Here is a 21,906-nt window from a genome sequence, read left to right as displayed (position 1 = left end):
TAAGATTCCTACTTTAAAAATATAAGCAGAAGCTGCTTTATAGCTGCAAGCTGCTTGGTAGCTCTATATATTAAGACCCAAGAGCATGTTGCTAACATAACAATAAATATAGTTGGTATTCGGTCATTATATAACACATGTGCATCCACTCACCTGTGGAGAATTGTGTACTGGGTTATTCATATTCGCTAGCGCGCACGCGCGCACGTTCTCTCTCTCTCTCTCTCTCTCTCTCCCCCTCCCTCCCTCCCTCCCTCCCTCCCTCCCTCCCTCTCTCTCTCTCTCTCTCTCTCTCTCTCTCTCTCTCTCTCTCTCTCTCTCTCTCCCTCCCTCCCTCTCCCTCTCTCTTTCTCTCTTTCTCTTCCCTAGAAATGATTTTCTAGTTAGAAGCTGAGATAAACTTTGTTTGGGAGTGGAGAAGATATCACATGTGTAATCTTGCTTGTTTCCTCAACCTCTAAATTCATACCTGACACTGAAATCTAAAATGAGAATCTGTTAGAACCTCCAGTGAACCAGAATCACTGATAAATGACTTTATTTTCCTCTTCCTATATTAATGGTATCATAAGGTATAATATGCGAATCGTAAGGTGTAATATATATATGAATTTTTTTCTCTAGTGTGCTTAAATAGAACTTTAAAAAACATTATTAGGAAGAAAAGAGCTTAAATAAGTTATACATTCTTTGGGAGGGTATTTCCTATGTGATTCTGATTTTGTTCTTTCAACTGGTATATTTGTCGTATTTCCAAACCAGGTCTAATGGAAACTTTTTCTTTCAGGATATCCTTCTCATTAATGTAGTAATTGAACAAATGATCTGTGACACTGATCCTGAGCTAGGAGGTGCTGTTCAGTTAATGGGACTTCTTCGTACTCTAATCGATCCAGAGAACATGCTGGCTACAACTAATGTAAGGAATTATTCTGAGATTTTTTTTTTAAAGTTTTGATCTAATCAGCTATAGGTGTTTTTTAAATATAATTGTAAATTAGAAATTTTGAAAATGTGTACAATATTGAAAAACAATAAATAGTTACGTATTTGTATACTTGGTATTCAAGTAGCAATGGTATTCCTATAGCAATTCACTTGGCAAGATACAATCTTGTAATGTAGAAAATCTTAGTGAGATGTTAGCATTTCGGTTTATGACCCTTGATCACTGTATGTTAACTTCTTAAAAATTAATATACAACAATGTGAATATGTTTAACATTAGTGAACTATAAATGTAAAGATGGTCAAAAGGTAAGTTTTGTTGGTTTTTTATTATAATAAAAAAGGAAAAAATATGCGACATCATATAGTGCATGTACACAAACCTAAATACTATAGCCTACTACACGCCTAGGCTATTTGGAACATCGCCATTGTATATGTTTTTGTCATTGACAAAACTGTCGTTATGTAATGTATAAATAAAACATTAAAAATATATCCTCTTGCCGGGACTGGTTTGGCTCAGTGGATAGAGCGTCGGCCTGCAGACTGAAAGGTCCCGGGTTCAATTCCGGTCAAGGGCATGTACCTTGGTTGCGGGCACATCCCCAGTGGGGCGTGTGCAAGAGGCAGCTGGTCGATGTTTCTGTGTCATCGACGTTTCTAACTCTCTGTCCCTCTCAATTCCTCTCTGTGTAAAATCAATAATTAATATATATATATATCCTCTTTATTATTTAAATAAATTATACTTATAAAAGTACTTACAATTGATATGAGCTATAACATGAATTGTTTATTTAATCATTCCTTCATTTTTATTTTTATTTTTTTAAAGAAAACAATGTGTACTGAATGGTCTCAACTGCATAGTAAAAAATGCAAAAAAATAGAAAGACTTAAGGAACTATACCAAAATATTATCGATAGTAATTATCTCAAACTAATGGGATATTTTTTCTTTATAAAATTTCCTCATATTTAGAAAACATATGTATTACTTTTATATTACATACAAGTATATTGGGCCAGTTGAATTAGAAAGTAGTAGCCCACAAAATAAAAAATCATTATTTTCCAAATTTCCAAAAACATTTTAAAAATAGATCTAAATTCTGTTCCGTTTATTGTGGCTTGATAAATTGATTTGGTGGATTTCCAAATTTGGATACATTGTGAAATAGGGTTATCAACTTTTAAATAGTTAAGTTACTCTTATATTGCTTGATAGATTCTTCATTGCATTTCAGATCATAGCATATTTGAAAAAAATTCTAATTTCCTAAGAACAAATGTTTTTAATACTATCTGATCTTTTTCTTGCTTTCATTTTTATTTGAATATGAAATAGATTTGATTTTTTAATTCTGCAGAAGTAAGATTAAGGTGTATATAACTAATTTTTTGGTTCTTTCACAGTATCTTAAAGTGTCTATTGTTTGTGTATGACCCACATTGCTAATTCTTTTTTTTCACACTGCTAATTCTTAAAGATACGTTATTAATAAAGTATTTTTTAAATTCTTTGTTTCAGAAAACTGAAAAGAGTGAATTTCTAAATTTCTTCTACAACCATTGTATGCATGTCCTCACAGCACCACTTTTGACCAATACTTCAGAAGACAGATATGAAAAGGGTAGGGTATCTTATCTGATTATGATTTCTGTTTTTAAAGAGTGAAATAAGTATTATAAGTGACAAGCTGTTTACTTAGTTCTTTATTTGATGTAGTTTATATATTCACAAATCATCAGCTATAATTTTTGGCTTCAGTTTATTAAAGTGGAGTGATAACCTAAAGATTTTTTTTAATTAAATCTATATTGTTGAAAGTATTACACATGTCCCCTTTTTTCCCCCATTGACCCATCTAAAGTTATTTTTTAAGCAGTCTAAGCACAAAACCTGCTATGGTTTTATATATTTCCCATTAGTTATTCATAGTTATGTACATCTCATTTGGCAACAATTTTTATTGATTTCTATGTATTTCTATATTCTGTAAATCTATTGTATAAAATCAGTTTGCAATATTTAAATAATATAATTATACTACCAAATATACGTAGCATAAACAAAACCATTGATTCTTATCAGAATATAACTCGATTTATGAAATGAGATATGTGAAGGATATATTCTCTTAGACTGTTAGTTAATTTGAGTCAGTTAAGAGAATGTTTACTAAACTAATAAAGTTGTAGAAGAGGCACACCCACATAATATCAATTCTATTTCTTGAGTATGGTATATATCCTAGGGAACATTTTTGCATATGCATGACAGATACAAGAGTTCTGTTGCTTTGTTCATGGTAGGAAAATTAAAATGTGGTACATGTATATATTGACAGTTAAAGAAATTGAATATATATTGATCTGTCATCTGATTAGTTCTCAAAAACGTAAAGTCAAATGGGTAAAAAATTGCAGAATGGTTCCATTTACATAAATTAAAAAAAATACCCTTTTAACATTCAATTTAAAATAAAACATTTCCAGCATAGAGAAATATTTAGATAATAGCTTAACAGACATCCATATACATCCTATTGGCATTCCACTCCACCTACCAATATCCCTGAAGGAATGCTAAATTTGGAGTTTATCACCCCTATGCTCATTTATGTTATTAAGACATGTATAATGTATTACTTCTCATGTTTTCAAATTTGATATGCATTGATTTCTATTGTGTATATTCTGCAATTTTTTTCTTTTTACCCATTGCTTTTTGTTTTTTAATCCTCACTGGAGTATATTTTTGAAAGGAGCGGGGAGAGAGAAAAATCAATCAGTAGCCTTTTATTGATTTCAGAGAGGAAAGAAGAAAGAGAGAGATAGAAACATTGATGATGAGAAAGAATCATTGATCAGCTGCCCCTGCACGCCCCACACTGAGGATCAAGATCGCAACCTGGGTATGAACCCTGACTGGGAATCGAACTGTGACCTCCTGGTTCATAGGTTGACACTCAACCACTGAACCTTGCTGGCTGGGCCCGATCAATTCTCTTTAATCATTGATGTTTCTATATTTCTCTCTCCCTTTCCCTTCTTCTCTCTGAAATCAATAAAAACATTTTTTTTAAATTCAAAGCATAAATCATCTATTATTAACATTTGTGTTATTATAGAACTTAAGAAATATCTATATGGATAGACATTCAGATTGTTGGAGGATGGCTGAGAGAAGATAAAAGCTGGCATATCAGTCTTATCTCTGGTTGTAATCTCATTTTTTATGAGAACATTTATAATTGTCTTTCAATATCTTCTTGTGTGTAACAAGTTCTATAAAAAACTGCAGATAGAGGTATAATATTTGACTGAATATAATAACTAATTCTTAGTGGTTATTATGTAGGTAAAGGAGATTATGTGCTTTACATATTGTAGTGTCAGGGAAGTGTGAGATATTATTACTGAAGTAACTGATTTAAAAAAATTTTTTTATTAGATAATATAGTTGGACCTAACAAAAACAGCATGATTTGTCCCGGTAAGTATATGTTTTTCTTTTATGAATTAATGCAAATAGTAAAATTTTTCCTTCTCAGAGTATAATATACTTATACAAAGCTAATAATAAAGGCATATGTTCAACAAAAACTGAATCCAAAAAGACACTTTTTTTCTTTATTACAAAGAAAATATTCCACTTTCTCCAATATAAAGAAAATGGAAAACCATTTGGAATTAGGTTTTTTGTTTTTGTAATTTAGAACTTGTTTTTTGAGAAGATGTCTGGACATTGGAGATTTAGTTTGTGCTTATTTTTGAAATCTAGTAAACTAAGACCAATTAGTGAGGAATTAGTATTTATAACAGCCTCATGTTTAAAATTTATTTATCAATCTGAATGGAAACACTTGCTTTTACTTGTAACACACATACCAGGCTTGGGCCTGGTAGAATAGAAAATAGCTTGTGTACCCAACATCCTGTCTGTTCTACCAGGTGCATCAAAACTGTAGAAAAACCAGTTTCAAAGGAAACAGTTCAGATATTAGATGAGTAATTTTAATTAATATTGTAGATCAATGTCACAAAATCTTTTATAAGTAAAATTTGGTAATTGAGAAATTAAAATAGTTTAATTGTAAGGGTACTAGTTCAAGTGTTGGTTGTTTTACAAATTTGTCCAGAGCAAGTAAGACTTTACTTGATTTAAAGTAGAAAAGATCTTTGAAATATTGGAATTCCATTTTGTATATTTAATGGTCATTCTGTTATTTAAAAGAATATTAGTTTATTACTAAAAAAATGAAATAGTTGTACCAAGGTGATGTCAGTTATTTTTTTTCTATGAAATTAATGATTCCATAAATTGCTCACAGTTTAATATTTTCTTATCTAAAACTTTTGTAATAGGTGTAGGTAATTACCTATGTAAGCCCTTCAATTATATTCAATTTTGATGCTCAGGAAGCAGTTTGAAATCATTCCATGAATGTATAAACCAAAGCCTCTTAAAAATAAAGCTAGTATATTTCAGTAGGCCTCTCATGGGTATTATGGTTTGATGTTAAAAAGATAAGTATTTTTAAAAAAAACCTGATGTAACATTTTTCACTTGATATTCAAGTAGCCAGAAATGTCCTTTCCTTAAAGATATTTTTAAAGAAAGCATATTAATTTTTCTTGGGAAATTTGCATTGCTCTATTTTAGGCAAAAAGTTCAAGGTACATTCTCTTTTACTGTGGACCCTTTTATAGATTTATTAATATTTACTATAGTAGTATGTATTAAAGAAACATTATCAAGAAAAATCTCAGTTCATTGAGGGTTTTATTATCATGTTTGTAAACTTTTATTGAGGTTTTTTTCCCTCTTACCATTATTAAATATTTTATACAGAAATTTGGTGTACATGACTGGCTCTTAATCTCTTATTTGCTAATTACTAGAAAAGTATATAGTAACTAGGTAAAATTGACAATGCTTCTGGAGAGTCTACCTAATGAAAAAGTAAAAATCTATATCTTTTTTAATTGATATAAAAATGAGGAGGAAATATAATTTTACTTTTGTTCTAAAATATAGGATATGAGCTTTATTCTTTTTATTGAGATGTATTGCAATATTTGATTTTCATGTGATGACTTTTCTTTGTAGATAATTATCAAACAGCACAGCTGCTTGCTTTAATTTTAGAGCTACTCACATTTTGTGTGGAACATCACACATATCACATAAAAAACTATATTATGAACAAGGACTTGCTAAGAAGAGTCTTGGTCTTGATGAATTCAAAGCACACTTTCCTGGCATTGTGTAAGTAACAATTTAAGTGAACGGTCTAGTAAAATGTTTTAAGGAACAATATTTTTAATAGAGATAAAAGCCAAAGTTACCCATGTAAATTTATTTTTTAGCAGAATATTTGCTATTAAGATGATTATGAGAAATTATGAGAAATACTGATCTTGTATTTAATGGATAACAGGAATAGGTCATAGTGCTTCCCTACCCACATATATTTGCTCACATTTAGATTCAATTAGCTTATTAATTGGGATCCCTGTGCAAAGATAGTATTTTACTAATAGAACTAGTCCTACTATCTTTTATATCTGCTTCATCAAATTGTCATTTAGTAGGGATTCTATATTTTTGAAATATGGGTCTTGATATATTTTTGTTGTGTAACTCAGGTTATTTATTGAACTTGTAAAATATTTGCAACAATGTTGATTTTTGGAAAACTAAATTTTTCTTTCCTCTTCATAATTTCATTGCAAATAGAAATAAAGAAGCTTTCTTCTCCTACCAAGTAAAAAGAGTTATATGGGTATTTTCTGAGCATAAAAATTATAGTTTAAACATAAGCATTAACTTAATGTATAGAGAAAGGTTCATCTGCCTAATACTTCTTTTATTTTTAAGGCCTTAAAGTCTTCACTACCTGTACTGTTTATTTTCCATATTTGTGCAAATTTACATAAACATATTCACACACGGGTTTTTTTTATTTTCTTTTTACAAAAACGGGCCTATCCTAACACACTTATAAGTCCCTTAATATTACTGTAGGAAAGTGGATATGGTGTGAACCAATTTTTGTTTCCTAAACACAGTTGAGTAATATTTCTTAGGGTGGTTCTTCCACACTTATTTTACCTTTCTCTAATACATGAATTGCAAAATTTTAGAGTACTTTGAGTATTTTGCCACTCCCAACATGGTAGTAAATCTTTTATGTACTAGTTTATTTTTTCCATAGGATAGATTCCCAATAATGGGGTTGCCAAGACAAAATGTTTATATATTTTAATGTCCTTTTAAATTTTAATTTAACATATAACTTCCAGATTTCTTTTCCAAAGAATAAAGCACTTGACATTCTTCTAGCACTTGAAGTTACTGTTTTTTTTATTTTAATATTTTTATTGATTTTTTACAGAGAGGAAGAGAGAGGGATAGAGTTAGAAACATTGGTGAGAGAGAATCATCAATCAGCTGCCTCTTGCACACCCCCTACTGGGGATGTGCCTGCAACCAAGGTACATGCCCTTGATGGGAATCGAACCTGGGACCTTTCAGTCCGCAGGCCAACGCTCTGTCCACTGAGCCAAACCGGTTTCGGCATTACTGTTTTGTTTTTTTTAAATGTTATCAAACTAATGATGGAAAATGTGGTTATTCCCTTTGTGTGTTAATTTACAATTTTTTGACAAAATTTTTTATGTTTTAGTGCTTTTGTATATTATCTGTTATACCCCCACTGTTCTGAGTATTACAGACATTTGTGTTTTGAGGGTTTTGTGTGTTTTTTAATATCTTTACTATGGAGCTATCTGCCTGGGTAGTTTATCTATCTTCCAATAGCCAATTATTGGGGTTGTTTTTATTATTAGCAGCTCTGGCTACTAATTTGTACAGGTTTTGAATGATCTTTCCCTATTTTTTTCAAAGCCAAATAATTTTTAGTGCACAATTTTGCTTTTTATTCTAGAAGACTATATGCATTATTTTTCTTAAAAATCCTTGTATAATTAATATTAGTAAGACCATTGACTTGTTCCCTGTCTTATTTTTAATTAGGTGCTCTTCGTTTTATGCGGCGGATAATTGGCCTTAAAGATGAATTTTATAATCGTTACATCACAAAGGGAAATCTTTTTGAGCCAGTTATAAATGCTCTTCTGGATAATGGAACTCGGTACAATTTGTTAAATTCAGCTGTTATTGAGTTATTTGAATTTATAAGAGTGGTAAGTTTATATTAAAGAATTCTTAGTAGAATAATTATATATTTAGTGACGTTAATATTTTTAAACTGTAAAATTTAGCATAGTCTTTGAAGCCATATTTATTCTATAATCTTAGTTCCATTTTTATTTGCCAAGTGTTTCAGGATGACATTTGGCATATGTGGACATTTTAGTCAAGCATGCCATTCATGTGATCTCTTCGATCAATGGTAGGGATAGTGATAAAAATGAACAGAAAGATTGAAAATAACTTATTTGTTAGACACTCATATGAGATGCATAAAAATAGGATATTATGGAGTTTTAAGTTGAAGAGATCAGGGAGTTAGATGGATTACTCCAACTACCTTATTTTACAGATGAGGGACTTGAGATGCCCAAAGTAATTAATCTATTCAAGAGGATCCATGTAGTTATAACAGTCAGGGTTTGAAGTTATGTTACAACTCAATTTCAGACAACAAAAGATTTGTGATACCAACAGGGAAAGTGGCCACATGGTTAGAAAGAACTTTAGAGAGAAAAAAAGTTAAAGCTCGAAATTCATTTTCTAGTTTTGTTGCTGATGAATCAGATTTCTATTGATGACCTGCTATTTTCACATGGAGATTATTTGAGCAACTGGATTATTTTTCTAATATTGGTCACTTGCTAAGAAGAGTATGATACTCAAAAGGATGAAGAGGATAGAACTACTATCTTTAGTCTTTAGAAAAGAGGAAATATTGGGTTTTTTGTTTTGTTTGTTGTTATTTTTCTAAAAATATTGTTTAACTAGCACAAACTCACCAAGTATCTGAACCCAGCTTCACAGTACACTTTCTAATGAATCAAATTAACTTTTACACATTTTTCCTTTAAAAAAAATTTTTTTTTTTCTGGCTGTCATCTCCCCTATTTCTTTTTTTTTTTTTTAATAAGTTTTTATTGTTCATATTATTACAAATGTTCTTTCCCCCCCCCCCCCCACCATTGCTCTCCTCCACCAGGTTCCCACCCCACCCTCTGCCCTTTCCCCTCTCCCCATTGTCCTCATCCATAGGTGCACAGTTTATGTTCAGTCTCTTCCCACTCTCCCCTCTCCCCTTTTCCCCAAGAATCATCAGTTCACTCCCCTTCCATACCTCTGATTCTATTATATTCAACAGTTAATATTGTTCATCAGATTTTTTTAATTTCCTTGGTTTTTAGATTCACTTGTTGATAGTTACGTATTTGTTGTTCATAATTTTTATCTTTGTTTACTTTCTCTTCTGAAAGAACTCCCTTCAGCAATTCATATAATTCTGGTTTGGCGGTGATGAACTCCTTTAGCTTTTTTTAATTAGTGAAGCTCTTTATCTGGCCTTCGATTCTGAGTGATAGCTTTGCTGGGTAGATTATTTTTGGCTGTAGGTTCTTGCTATTCATCACTTTGAATATTTCTTGCCATTCCCTTCTGGCCTGCATGGTTTCTGTTGAGAAGTCAGCTGACAATCGTATAGGTGCTCCTTTATAGGTTACTACCTTCTTTGCTCTTGCTTCTTTTAATATTCTCTCTTTGTCTTTTGCTCTTGGAATTTTAATAATGATGTGTCTCGGTGTGGTCCTCTTTGGATTCCTTTTGTTTGGAGTTCTGTACGCTTCCTGGACTTGTAAGTCTAATTCTTTTACCAGGTGGGGGAAGTTTTCTGTCACTATTTCTTTCAGTATGTTTTCGATATCTTGCTCTCTCACATCTTCTGGGACCCCCATAATTCTGATGTTGGTTCGCTTGAAGTTGTCCCAGAGGTTTCTTACATTATCTTGAATTTTCTGGATTCTCTTGCCTTCTAGCTTCTGTGGAGGAGTGTCTTCTGGCTCTTTATGTTCCAAATCTTTGACTTGATTCTTGCGATCATCCCTCCTATTTTTAGGACTCTGTAAAATATTTTTTATTTCAGACAATGTATTCTTTATTTCTTGTTGATCCCTTATCATTTCTTGTTGACTCCTTATTAATTCTAGTTGATCTCTTTTCATATCCTCATAGGCCTTATCCATCTTTTCTAGGAAATTCTTGAAAAACCTTATAAGCGTAGATTTGAACTCTATATCCAGACGCTTTTTGTCCTCCATTTCTTTCGTTTGTGATCTATTTTGTTGTCTCATTTCACAGTTACAGATGGGGCGGGGTTTCAGGGTGGAGCCTGCAGCTTTGGCTTCTGTCAGCCCCGCCCTATGCAGGTCCTTCAGTGCTCGCTGCCGGCGCCTCTGAGAGAAAGGCGCCCTCGATTTTCGCCTGCTGCCAAACAGTCTATGCTCTCCCCCAATGAGCCCGGTATTGGGGTTCAGTTCAGTTGGAAGTGGAGTAGGAGGTGGCGTTCACAGCAGTCTGGAGCCCCAGTCTCCTTCCCGTCAGGGCAATCCCCCGGCACAGCCGACCGTCCCTTCTCTGTGCGCAGTGTGCGTGCCTCCGGGACCTCCTTCCGCCTCTCCCCGGGGTTCCGCCTTACAGCCCGGCTCCCTATGGCTGAGCCTGAGTCCCCGGGGTCCGGCCCAGAACTGGGGTTCAGAGCAGTCGGGGGCCCAGCACAGTCGGAGTTTTATCTCCTTTCCGCTGGGGAACGCCCGCCAGGCACTCGGCCTCCCTCCTCTCAGGTCCGTCCTCTCCGCGCGCGCCGCGTCTCCATACCTTGGGCTTTTCCAGCTCCTCCGCGCCTCCTTCTGGTTTTCTCCTTGCTTCTCGCTGTAGAATTTCCAGTCAGTCAACCTTCCTGTAGTTCTGGGCAATGTCCGTTTTATATTTTAGTTGTATTTTATTGAAATTGTTGTGTGCGGCTGCAGCTAGGTGTTCACCTGGGCGCAGCCATCTTGGATCTCTCCTTTAAGATTTTTAATGAGATACTAATAAATCATAGGGTTGACATACCCATTCCTATTCCTGTGGTTGATTTTGTCTTTCTGAAAATACAAATGGTTGATAAATGTACATTGAATCCTAAAATTTATCTTTTTGTTGAGTGTAAACACAGACCTTTTTACCTAGACTTCTAATTTTTCTTCTTTGCTTTTTTTTTTTTTTTTAGCTGTCCAGGAAAACTCATTTAAAGACTTAAAATCCTTTATACAATCAGATTATGGTAAATCATTTAAAGAAGTGGCCTTGTATTTCTTGTTATAGTATTAATGTCCTGAATCACAACTTTAATTATTTTAAGTAATGAGCCTGCTTTGTACCCATTCATTGCAATGATCATTTAGAAAGATTCATTTGGAACTTAGAAATTGTCACTACCAGTTTATTTCATGTATATTATACCATTGGAAGGAAGACTGGGAATAAACTAGTATTCAACTTAATAGTTTATTCGATCTGTATAGGTAATGAAGTCTAAGGTATCTTATGTGTATAATTTAGATAAGGCTTATAAATTTTGATAGGGTATAATGTTAAATGAGAAGTTCTTAATACCTAATATTTATTGAAAATGCAATTTCAAAATTTGCTCTTGATCAGGCCATTCATCTTCTCTCAGAGCCTCAATTTTCCTTTTCTGTAAAATCGGTATAATAGAGCTTATTACGTGAAATTGCAAAGTGCTACATAAATGTGAAAAATGAACAGAAAGCATAAATTAAACCCATTTACTTTTGAAATGTTCTTTATAATCCCCCAGAAGGGCTCCAGTGAATTGCTTCTCCTTTTTTCCAAGTTTTCTGTGGAGTCCTGGCTCATGTATAAAGAAACTAGAACATTTATTTTTGGAAGGTGATTTTGAAAAATCTTTTTTGATCAGTTTTGGAATTATTTTTAAAATTTTTAAGTCTTTCTCATAACAAGCATTGTATTATATTTGAAATCTAAATTTTGTGCTTATACAGGAAGATATCAAGTCTCTTACTTCACATATAGTTGAAAATTTTTATAAAGCACTTGAATCGATTGAATATGTTCAGACATTCAAAGGATTGAAGACTAAATATGAGCAAGAAAAAGACAGACAAAATCAGAAACTGAACAGGTATTGTTTAAGTATATTGCATTTATAGCATATCAATTTATGTCCAAAATCATATATAATTGGATTTGAAATTTACCCAGGAATTTTCGTTCCATCATTAGACAGGACAGGATTATATGTAGGAGAGTAGATATCCTCCCTATCTCAAAATTTTTATATGAAAAATTATTGTTCCATATTGTAACTCAAGATAAATTTTAATAAATATTAACCAACTAAAGTTATTTCAGCTCTTCTAGATTATACATAATTATTATCAGTTTTAATCATATGCATTTTGTCATTCTCAATATTTATGGTATGTTTCTTACAGTGTACCATCTATATTGCGTAGTAACAGATTTCGCAGAGATCCAAAAGCCTTGGAAGAGGATGAAGAAATGTGGTTTAATGAAGATGAAGAGGAGGAAGGAAAAGCAGTTGTGGCACCAGTGGAAAAATCTAAGCCAGAAGATGATTTTCCAGATAGCTATGAAAAATTTATGGAGACTAAGAAAGGTATTAAAATTTTGAATTTTTAAATAGTGCACCCTCTTATAACTAACACAGAAATTATTCATTTGCTTATAAAAGTCAGTCCTTGTTTATAAAGCATAAAAGACAGTTTATGCTGAATCACAATTTTCAAATTATGCACTTTTTCTAAATTTGGAATTTTTTTATGGTTTTCTGAAGCTTGCCGTTTTATGACAGTCTTTATTTGCTATTTAGAAATTGCATTGCCTTCTTATGCTTTGCCTTCTGTGAACAGTCTTGGCTGCTTTTCTATTCTGAATCTCCAATGATAACAGACACATACAGATCCATAGAAACTTTACAGAGCTCTCCACCTTTTACTGCCAAGGAAACTAAGCTTGAAGTCACTTTGCTCTTCGAAATTTTAAAATCATTATAAAAGTTTCTTTTTATTATTTTTTATTGTGGTGACATTGGTTAATAAAATTATATAGCTATTTGGCATACAGTTCTATAATACATCGGTATGTTGCATTATGTGTTCCCCACCCCAAGTCAAGTCTCCTTCCATCACCATTTATCTCCTCTATACCCTCTTCTACTTCCCCCCATGCAGGTTTCATAGATACAACATCAAGAGAAATAAAAATAATACTTCCAATCTTTCCAGAGAATTTATCACTTTAATTCTCTGTCCTGAGAAATTGCCATTATTGGAGTACTATTCTGCATATGTCATCTAAATGTTTAATAAAAATTTATATCTTAAAAAGGAAAAAGCATTTTCTAGACTTTAAGTTTGTGATTTTGCTTCCCTGTGAGGGGTACCTCTGTCACCGGCCCCCCAGCAGTTTCTTCTGGTGTTCGCTGTCTCCCAGTTTGCTAATAAACACTCACAGCAGAAGACCATCAGCTGCTCTCTTTTTCTGCTTCAGGACAGGGCTCAGAATCCGCCCATCTATTCTTCCGCCATCTTACCTCTCATCTGCAACTCTAAGTTTGTGATTTTGAATGTGAGATTTCTAAAGGTATTTCTTATTTGTTAGGTTTCACTGAGTTATTACATTTTCCCCTAAAATTTCTCTCAGCCTCATTCATTCTCCACTCATTAATACCATGAGTTCCATTTATTTTAGGCTACGGAGGCAAATAGCATGTTACAATGTCCTAAGGAATAGGCACCTTTTAGTAGCCAGATTCTTCTACCTTTACTCATAGGCACTGTGCTGAAAACTTGAAGTACTCTGTCCAGTTAAGAATCCTATATAATAAAAGCTAATATGCAAATTGTTCCCTCAATTGGGAGTTCAACAGGGATGGGGCGGGGGGAAGGGGGGGTACCAGCCACTCACAGCTCCTCCCCCAACTGGTTGCACTCCCCTTTCAGGACCCCCACACACACATACCCTGATCGGGGGTGGGGTGGCCATCCAACCAACTGCAGCCCCGACCCCCAGCCAGCCTGTCCCAATCAGCCCCGAGTGCAGTGGGGTGGCCAGATCACACCCATGCATGAATTCTTGCACTGGGCCTCTAGTCATATAAGAAATGTAGTACCAACTAGGTGTTAAAGGATGGTAGACCCCTATCTCATAAAAGAAACCCACACAGGAACCTGGTATTGTCAGGAAATAAAAGAATGATAGACGTGATCATATCATTTTCTTTAGGCATTTGAAATACTAACTTGTGGGATAGGTTTTTAGGTATTTACAATAGAAGTAGTGTCAGGGAGTGAGACAGAGTCAAGCAATTAATGAGTCTTTGGAAGTGTCCTGTATCCGGCTGTGTAGAATTCTAGCATAGGATGGCTGATTTGTTATATCGGGTCTAGTAATAATTAATGTCGTGTTTTAACATTCGTTTAAAATCTTGCTTGGCGTTGACGTGGTAACTATAGAACGTGTGAAGTGCAATTAACAAGTTTTGCTTGAAAGTTTGTGTTTGGTTTGGTTTTTGTTGCAAAACTAGGGCTAAGAAGATGGCAGATGAAGACCATATTCGGCACTGCATGCTTTACGAGTTCCAATTAGGAAGAAAAGCAAGTGAGGCTGCAAAAAACACCTGCAGTGCTCTTGGTCAAGATGCAGTTAGCGCCAGAAAATGCCAGCGTTGGTTTGAGAAATTTCGCGAGGGAAATTTTTCATTAGATGACAGGAGTGGTCGAGGCCGTGTGTCCAATTTTGATCAAGAAGCTCTTCAAGCTCTTTTGGTGCAAAATCCTCAAATTACCCAACAAGAGCTTGCGACAACTTTAAATTGTTCACAAAAAACAATTTCCAATCAATTGCGTGCACTTGGCAAAGTCCAAAAGTTTGGAAAATGGGTTCCTCATGAGTTGACAGACAACAACCGTAATCAAAGAGTCACAATTTGCAGTTCGCTCCTCTCTCGTCAAAACTGTTTGCTGTTTTTAGAGGAAATTGTTACCGGAGATGAAAAATGGGTGCTGTATGTTAATTTGAAAAGGCGGCCTCAATGGTTGGACAAAAATGAGGCTCCGCAGCCCACGCCAAAACCTGACTTGCATGCGAAAAAAGTGATGTTGTGTGTTTGGTGGAATTTTAAAGGAATTCTTCATTATGAACTTTTACCATCTAACCAAACCATTACAAGTGCAGTGTGTAGTGCCCAATTGGAAAAGTTAGCCCAAGCTTTAAGAGAAAAAGAACCCGCGCTGATTAATTGGAAGGGCGTAATTCTTCACCACGATAACGCACGACCGCATACTGCAAGAATCACTGCTGAAAAACTGCGCCAGTTGGAATGGGAAGTTCTCCCTCAACCTGCATATTCTCCTGATATTGCCCCTTCCGATTACCATTTGTTTCGTTCTTTGCAAAACTGTCTTCTTGGAAAATAATTTAATAATGAAGAATGCCTCAAAAATGCATTGACCGAATTTTTTGCATCAAAATCACAAGAATTTTACAACAGAGGGATTAAAATGCTTCCTGAGCGTTGGGCACAAGTAGTAGAAAACAACGGCAACTATACTGTTGATTAAATTTTGTTGTATTGTTTAAATAAATTCGATTTAAAAAAGTATTAGAAAACAAGGGAGAAACCAAGATGGCGGCATAGGGTAGACACCCAAATGCAGCCTACCACAACAAATTTGAATTTAGAACTGAAAAACAGGGGAGGCATTGCCCTGAAGCACCAGACAGCTGGCTGAGAGGAGGCTCTGCCATCTGGGAAGGAGAGAGAAGGCACACTGAACCTCAGGAACTGTGAAGGTACAAAGAACTGTGTGCGCGAAAAGGCGCTGGCTTAATCCCGGCGCGGAGAGGAAGGGCCGGACCGAGATTGCTGCTGACTTACTCCCTGCACGCAGAGAGGGCGGGCCGGGCTGAGTTCGCTACTGGCTTACTCCTGGCTTTCTTGTCCGAGAGGAAAACAGAATCACCCTATTGCTCTGATACACGGCCCCAGACAGGGAGAGGCCAGACTCGGGCAGTGGACAGAGATCTCTTGGAGGTGTGTGAAGCCAGAGGCCATTACTGCGGGACTTGGGGAGGAGCCGAAGGGAAAACAAAGTTTGTCTGCACCAACCCGAGACTCTGCCCTACCTGTGGCTGAGCACCGAAGCTCTCCCAGAGGCTGGCTTTCTCTAAGGAGGGACTGGCCAGAATCCAAAGCTTGTCTGCGCCTTTACCAAAGAGGTGCGTGCGCCTGCAACCAATCTTCCAAAACTCTCCACAAACAGGACTTTTCTAAGGCGAGACTGACAGGGAACCAAAGATTGTCTGCGCCACCCAGAGACTCCGCCCTATTCAAGCAGAGTACGGAAACCCTCCTAGCTGAGACACTGCTGATCCTCACAGCCAATTGGCTTGGAGATCAACGCTTCCCAGTGATACCAACAATAAGCAAGGCTTAACAACAAGACTGCACACACAGCCCACAAAGGGCTACACCAAGACTGTCCACTGCAGGTAACTGGGAAGGCTGTGCTACTGGATTCTACCAGAACACATAGCACACAAAGCTATTCCATCAAATCAGGGAAACAACTAAAATGCAGACAAGAAGAAGGACACAAAGGAAGGAGATGGAGGAAAAGAAAAGATTGGACATTGAGTTCAAAACTACAGTTATGCTCTCTTCCGCCAGGCTGCCGGCATGAGTGGAATAGCCCATGCTAGCATGGAGATGGCTCTTTTGTTTATTGCATCGGACTCGGCTCCCTGGTGGTCCTTGGGGATCATGACTGGAATCCCCAGCCAGGACCATGAGGGACCCCCATTCCGAAGAGCCTGACTGGCCACGGTAGGTGTGTGTTTGTCTGTGTTTTTGTGTGAGCGCTCTGGAGGGACTGCCCCTCCATCGGGGCTCTCACCTGGGTGTTTGCCGGCTGCTGCGTCAGCCATAGTGTGAGTCCAGATTCGAATATGTAATAAATTCTAGCATGCTTAATCAAAAAAAAAAAAAAAACAATAAAAACTACAGTTATAAGGTTATTCAACAATATCCTAAAAAAGGCCGATAAAATAAATGAGACCTATGAGGATATGAAAAGGGAGCAACTAGAAATAATAAGGGATCAACAAGAAATGAAGAAAACATTGTCTGAAATAAAAAATATTATACTCAATACAAAGTCCTAAAAACAGACTGGAAGATCGCAAGAATCAAGACAAAGATTTAGAACACAAAGAGCCAGAGGACACTCCTCTGTAGAAGGGAGAAGATAAGAGAATCCAGAAAGTTGAAGATAGTGTAAGAAACCTCTGGGACAATTTCAAGTGAACCAACATCAGAATTATGGGGATTCCAGAAGAGAGAGAGCAAGATACCAAAAGAGTACTAGAAGAAATAGTGACAGAAAACTTCCCCCACCTGGGGAAAGAAATAGACTTACAAGTCCAGGAAGCCCGCAGAACCCCAAACAAAAGGAATCCAAGGAGGACCACACCAAGACATATCATAATTAAAATTCCAAGAGCAAAAGACAAAGAGAGAATATTAAAAGCAGCAAGAAAAAAGCAGGTAGTGACCTATAAAGGAGTACCCATAAGATTGTCAGCTGATTTCTCAACAGAAACCATGCAGGCCAGACGGGAATGGCAAGAAATATTCAAGGTGATGAATAACAAGAACCTACAGCCAAAAATAATCTATCCAGCAAAGCTATCACTCAGAATCAAAGGACAGATAAAGAGCTTCACAAATAAAAAAAAGCTAAAAGAGTTCATCACCGCCAAACCAGAATTATATGAATTGCTGAAGGAGGTTATTTAGGAAGAGGAAGAAGATAAAGATAAAAATTATGATCAACAAATACATAGCTATCAACAAGTGAATCTAAAAACCAAGGGAATTTAAAAATCTGATGAACAATATTAACTGTTGAATATAATAGAATCAGAGGTATGGAAGGGGAGTGGACTGACGATTCTCAGGGAAAAGGGGAGTGGGGGTGCGGGAAGAGACTGAACAAAAACTGTGCACCTATGGATGAGGACAATGGGGGATGGGGAAAGGACAGAGGGTGGGGTGGGAACCTGGTGAAGGGGAGCAATTGAGGGGGGGAAGAGGATCACATTTGTAATAATCTGAATAAAGATTTATTTTTTAAAAAAAGTATTAGAAAACGACATTAATTATTACTAGACCTAATATTCTTAAGGTCCTTTCTAATCCTGAGATTTCTAAGATTCCAACTAATAAAGACATCTCTCTACATATCATACTCTTCTACTCTTTTAGCTCTTACAAAGACAGTGCTTTCTAAGTTTTTAAATTACTGTTCTTTTGGGATGCTTTGACTTAGCAATATTTACTGATATAAGTTCAAAATTTTACTTTTAGCAAAAGAAAGTGAAGACAAGGAAAACCTTCCAAAAAGGACATCTTGTGGTAGCTTCAAATTTACTTTCTCCCACTCGGCCAGTGCTGCTAATGGTGCCAACAGTACAAACAGTAAATCTGTAATGGCACAGGCACCACCAGCAAGTTCCAATGGATCCTCTTCCAAGACGGCAACCTTGCCTTCATCAGTAACAGCCACCAAGGTATGTGAACCCTCTCTGCACATAAACTTTTCTTTTTCTCATCTGCAAAAATTATGTTTAGTGAAGAAAATTTGGATAATAAAAGTAATCTCAAAGAAAATGTTGCACAAGTCATCAGATGACTGCTAACATGTGATTTTTCTTTAGGTCTGTGGGTTTCTTTATCTGACATATACTAGTAATTGAGATCTTTCTATAAACAGTTTTCCTGATTTTGTCTTTAATAATTTATTAAAACATTGTTGATGACTATAGAATTTCATTTTACTTATCTGCATCATCATATTTGTAAACATCCGCTCCCTCCAGTGATATTTCAGATGTCTGTTCAGAGTCTTGCCTTTTAAAAGTTAGTTTATGTTTTCTTGATATGAATCTTTAGTTTTGTCATTAGCATAGCAAATATATTTCCTTTTGGTTACTTTTTTATGAACAAGTTTAAATTTTATATGAAACTTTTTTTACTTATATTTTTATTATATGTAACCATCCTTTCCCCAAAATGGGAAAGAGAAATCAGCTTAAAATAAAAAGGCATAAACATAGGGCAACTGTTAGTAAAAGGGTAAAAAAACAAGATGTGGGAAATGCCATAGTAGAAAACCTAAAATGAGCTGAAATCCGTTTGGCTCGGTGGATAGAGTGCCTCAGGTTCAATTCCGGTCAAGGGCATGTACCTTGAGTGCAGGCATATCCCCAGCAGCTGATCGATGTTTCTCTCTCATTGATGTTTCTAACTCTATATCTCCCTTCTTCTCTATATTTTTTATTTTCCAATAGGGAAGTTTGGTTGGTTTAGTGGATTATCCAGATGATGAAGAGGAAGAGGAAGAAGAAGAAACATCTCCCAGGAAAAGACCTCGCCTTGGCTCATAAAATATTTACTGGGGACCTTCAACATGTGGTCTCCCTAAAATGCTGCAACTGTTAATGAGCTGAAAATCTGAATCAGAAAGCTTTCTCACTTGAACTTACAAAAATACAAGGAGTAGCAACAGACATTCGGTGTATCAGCAAGGAGAGTTTACTTCTGTAAAAAAAAAACACAAAAAAACAGGCTTCCCAGGAATTTGATTGCTTGCTAGTAATTAAGGGGTTTGCCTTATAGGCTGACCAAAAAAAAAGGTTAATAGCCAGAACCTGGGAGATAGCTTCTCAGCAAGGAAGCTCTCAGGTTTGGGGATGGTTTGTGGGGCGGGACAAGGTTGATAACAACACAGGGTTGCTCCAGGGGGGCATCGATGTAGAAACAATTATAAAACTTCATTTGAAAACCCAACTTGTATAATGGTGCTGGCCATGTTCTGTTAATCAGTTGCCTCTTTTTAAAAGAAGTTTTTATGGAAAACAGATTCAACTATCATTTTTAAAAAATGAATCTGTTGAGACCATTTCTCTGAAGATTTAACAGAAATTCAGCCTTTCCATGTAGTTGGAGGGAAGTACACCCTGTATTACAGCACATGTTGAGTTTTCTACACCAGGAATTTTCGTATGTATTTTGATGAAAACAAGCTGGATTCAAAATGGACAGTTTTGTAAATGTAACTTGAAAATCAGCACTTTCTGAGATAACAGATGCCTAGAATCAGTACAATAGTATTCCAAAATTATTTTCTCCAGAAATGGAAGTAGATTGAATAAAAGGTTTTTAACTGCCTACCAGTATAGTCTTTTGTGGAAGACACTTTGAAGTTACCTTCTGCTTTGTTAGTAAATGGTCTCTCCAGAGCTGCAGGCAATTTTTAAAGTGTAATTTATAAAGACTGACATACAAAGAACAGTGCTGAATTAAGCAGAACTTTATCCAGAGACCATTTTGATCCAAGAAGTTACTTCATTGTCAGTCAGTATGCAGCACATGAAGCTTTTCCATAAACAAACAAGGGTGTAATATGAAAGCTGCTTTTTTTAAAAGAGTAAAAGCACATTCCATGTACGTAAATGATTTTAAAATAAGTTGAGGCAAACAGTTGAGGTTTTTATTTTTAGAACAAGCAAGTTAACTGTAAATATTTTAATGTTAGTTTGCTCATTTATGATCTGAGATAATGCTGAGGAAAAACATCCCCCAAACTACAATTTAATGCATTGGGGCGGGGGGGGGGGGGGGGGGGGAGTAAAAATAGCAATTCCAGCTGCAATCTTTAGGTCACCTCTGTAATGTGTTATGGGCCCATTTTTCTTGGAATAGTTTAAACTAAAGCAGTTTTCCCTGTTTTGGAGATTTTGTAGTTAATTTTAATTTTAGCTATTGTTTGGAAAAGATGGGCTGTCTGTGTAGATATGAAGTATAGTTTTTCCATAAAACAGATGTTTATTTTGTATTAAAAATACCACTGTACTTGTTTTACACCATTTGTATACATGTGGTGATATTAATGCTGAACTGTACAATTCAGGAATTAAAATGTGACCCTGTAATTCTATGATTGTTGTTTTTGTTTGATTTGTTGTAAATATGAGTTAACTCCATTTGAGATATGTCCATTTTACAATTATCTTTTGAAAGGTAATAAATTATCCATATTTATTATAAACCACTAGGTCGCACACCAATCTGAATTAAAGAATTCTAAACAAACAAGGGTCAGCTGCACTTTAAATACCACCCACTCTACTTATAGAAGGTGTGCCTCGGGCAAATATAGTCCCAGCACCAATGCATTACAACTCGGGGCATTACAAAACCCTTCTTTGATTATAGGTACACATAATGAAAAAGACCTTCCACCTCATAAGGCAAGTGACTTAAGATCATTTAAACCATGATCAGATTACCATATGAATATATTTTCTTTCAAACAAGTTTACACTTGACTTTTCCTGATTAAGTAATTTTAAGTTCCAGTAGAACTATTATCTTTATAGCTTATGAAGAGTTTAATTTTCCTTTCTGAAGAACTGCCATGAGTCCTAGACATTTAAATCATCATTGTCATAAAAACCTTTTCCTATAGCACAAATGTGATTTTTTTTAATTACAGGTTAACACTTTTCTTGGTTCATATGCTCATCTACAATGATATAAGAACAAGACTTAAAACAGCTCTTAAAAGAATAACTGTTAAGATACATGTTAGCTGCTCTTAAATGATTACCCTCAGGCAGATCAGGGTTTGTCTACCATTACTTTCACTCAGTGAAGCTAGCCAAAGCCCACTTTTGTATGCACAGCCTGAGGTTCTCTTAAAATTATATCTGTAAATATGTATCAAAAGTATTTTTAATAAAAAAATTACACGAAACCGATTTCTGTGTTTTAATCACTAGTTCTTCCTCTT

The 21,906-nt window shown here is 35.4% G+C and overlaps 1 protein-coding gene across 6 annotated transcripts in view; it reads left to right on the top strand.

Moving 5' to 3' along the window:
- Positions 1 to 21,051, top strand: part of PPP4R3B (protein phosphatase 4 regulatory subunit 3B) — a 53,111-nt gene extending 32,060 nt beyond the window's left edge. For 3 of the 6 annotated variants that reach the window (XM_045580755.1, XM_036435363.2, XM_036435361.2), the window contains 9 exons: positions 788 to 919; positions 2,483 to 2,585; positions 4,409 to 4,450; positions 6,068 to 6,226; positions 7,997 to 8,166; positions 12,010 to 12,149; positions 12,463 to 12,647; positions 18,420 to 18,622; positions 19,403 to 21,051. In XM_045580755.1, coding sequence (XP_045436711.1) covers positions 788 to 919; positions 2,483 to 2,585; positions 4,409 to 4,450; positions 6,068 to 6,226; positions 7,997 to 8,166; positions 12,010 to 12,149; positions 12,463 to 12,647; positions 18,420 to 18,622; positions 19,403 to 19,498 — 1,230 coding nt within the window. In that variant the 3' untranslated portion in view covers positions 19,499 to 21,051. The remainder of the gene's footprint in view (positions 1 to 787; positions 920 to 2,482; positions 2,586 to 4,408; positions 4,451 to 6,067; positions 6,227 to 7,996; positions 8,167 to 12,009; positions 12,150 to 12,462; positions 12,648 to 18,419; positions 18,623 to 19,402) is intronic. The other 3 variants (XM_036435362.2, XM_036435365.2, XM_036435364.2) reach the window with 3 other exon arrangements.
- The last annotated feature ends 855 nt before the right edge of the window (positions 21,052 to 21,906 follow it).

The sequence above is a fragment of the Pipistrellus kuhlii genome, unplaced genomic scaffold (genome assembly GCF_014108245.1).
Source record: "Pipistrellus kuhlii isolate mPipKuh1 unplaced genomic scaffold, mPipKuh1.p scaffold_m20_p_13, whole genome shotgun sequence".
In the NCBI taxonomy this organism is placed as follows: domain Eukaryota; kingdom Metazoa; phylum Chordata; class Mammalia; order Chiroptera; family Vespertilionidae; genus Pipistrellus; species Pipistrellus kuhlii.
The sequence above is the reverse complement of the archived record's forward strand: the minus strand, read 5'-3'. Positions and strand labels throughout refer to the sequence as shown.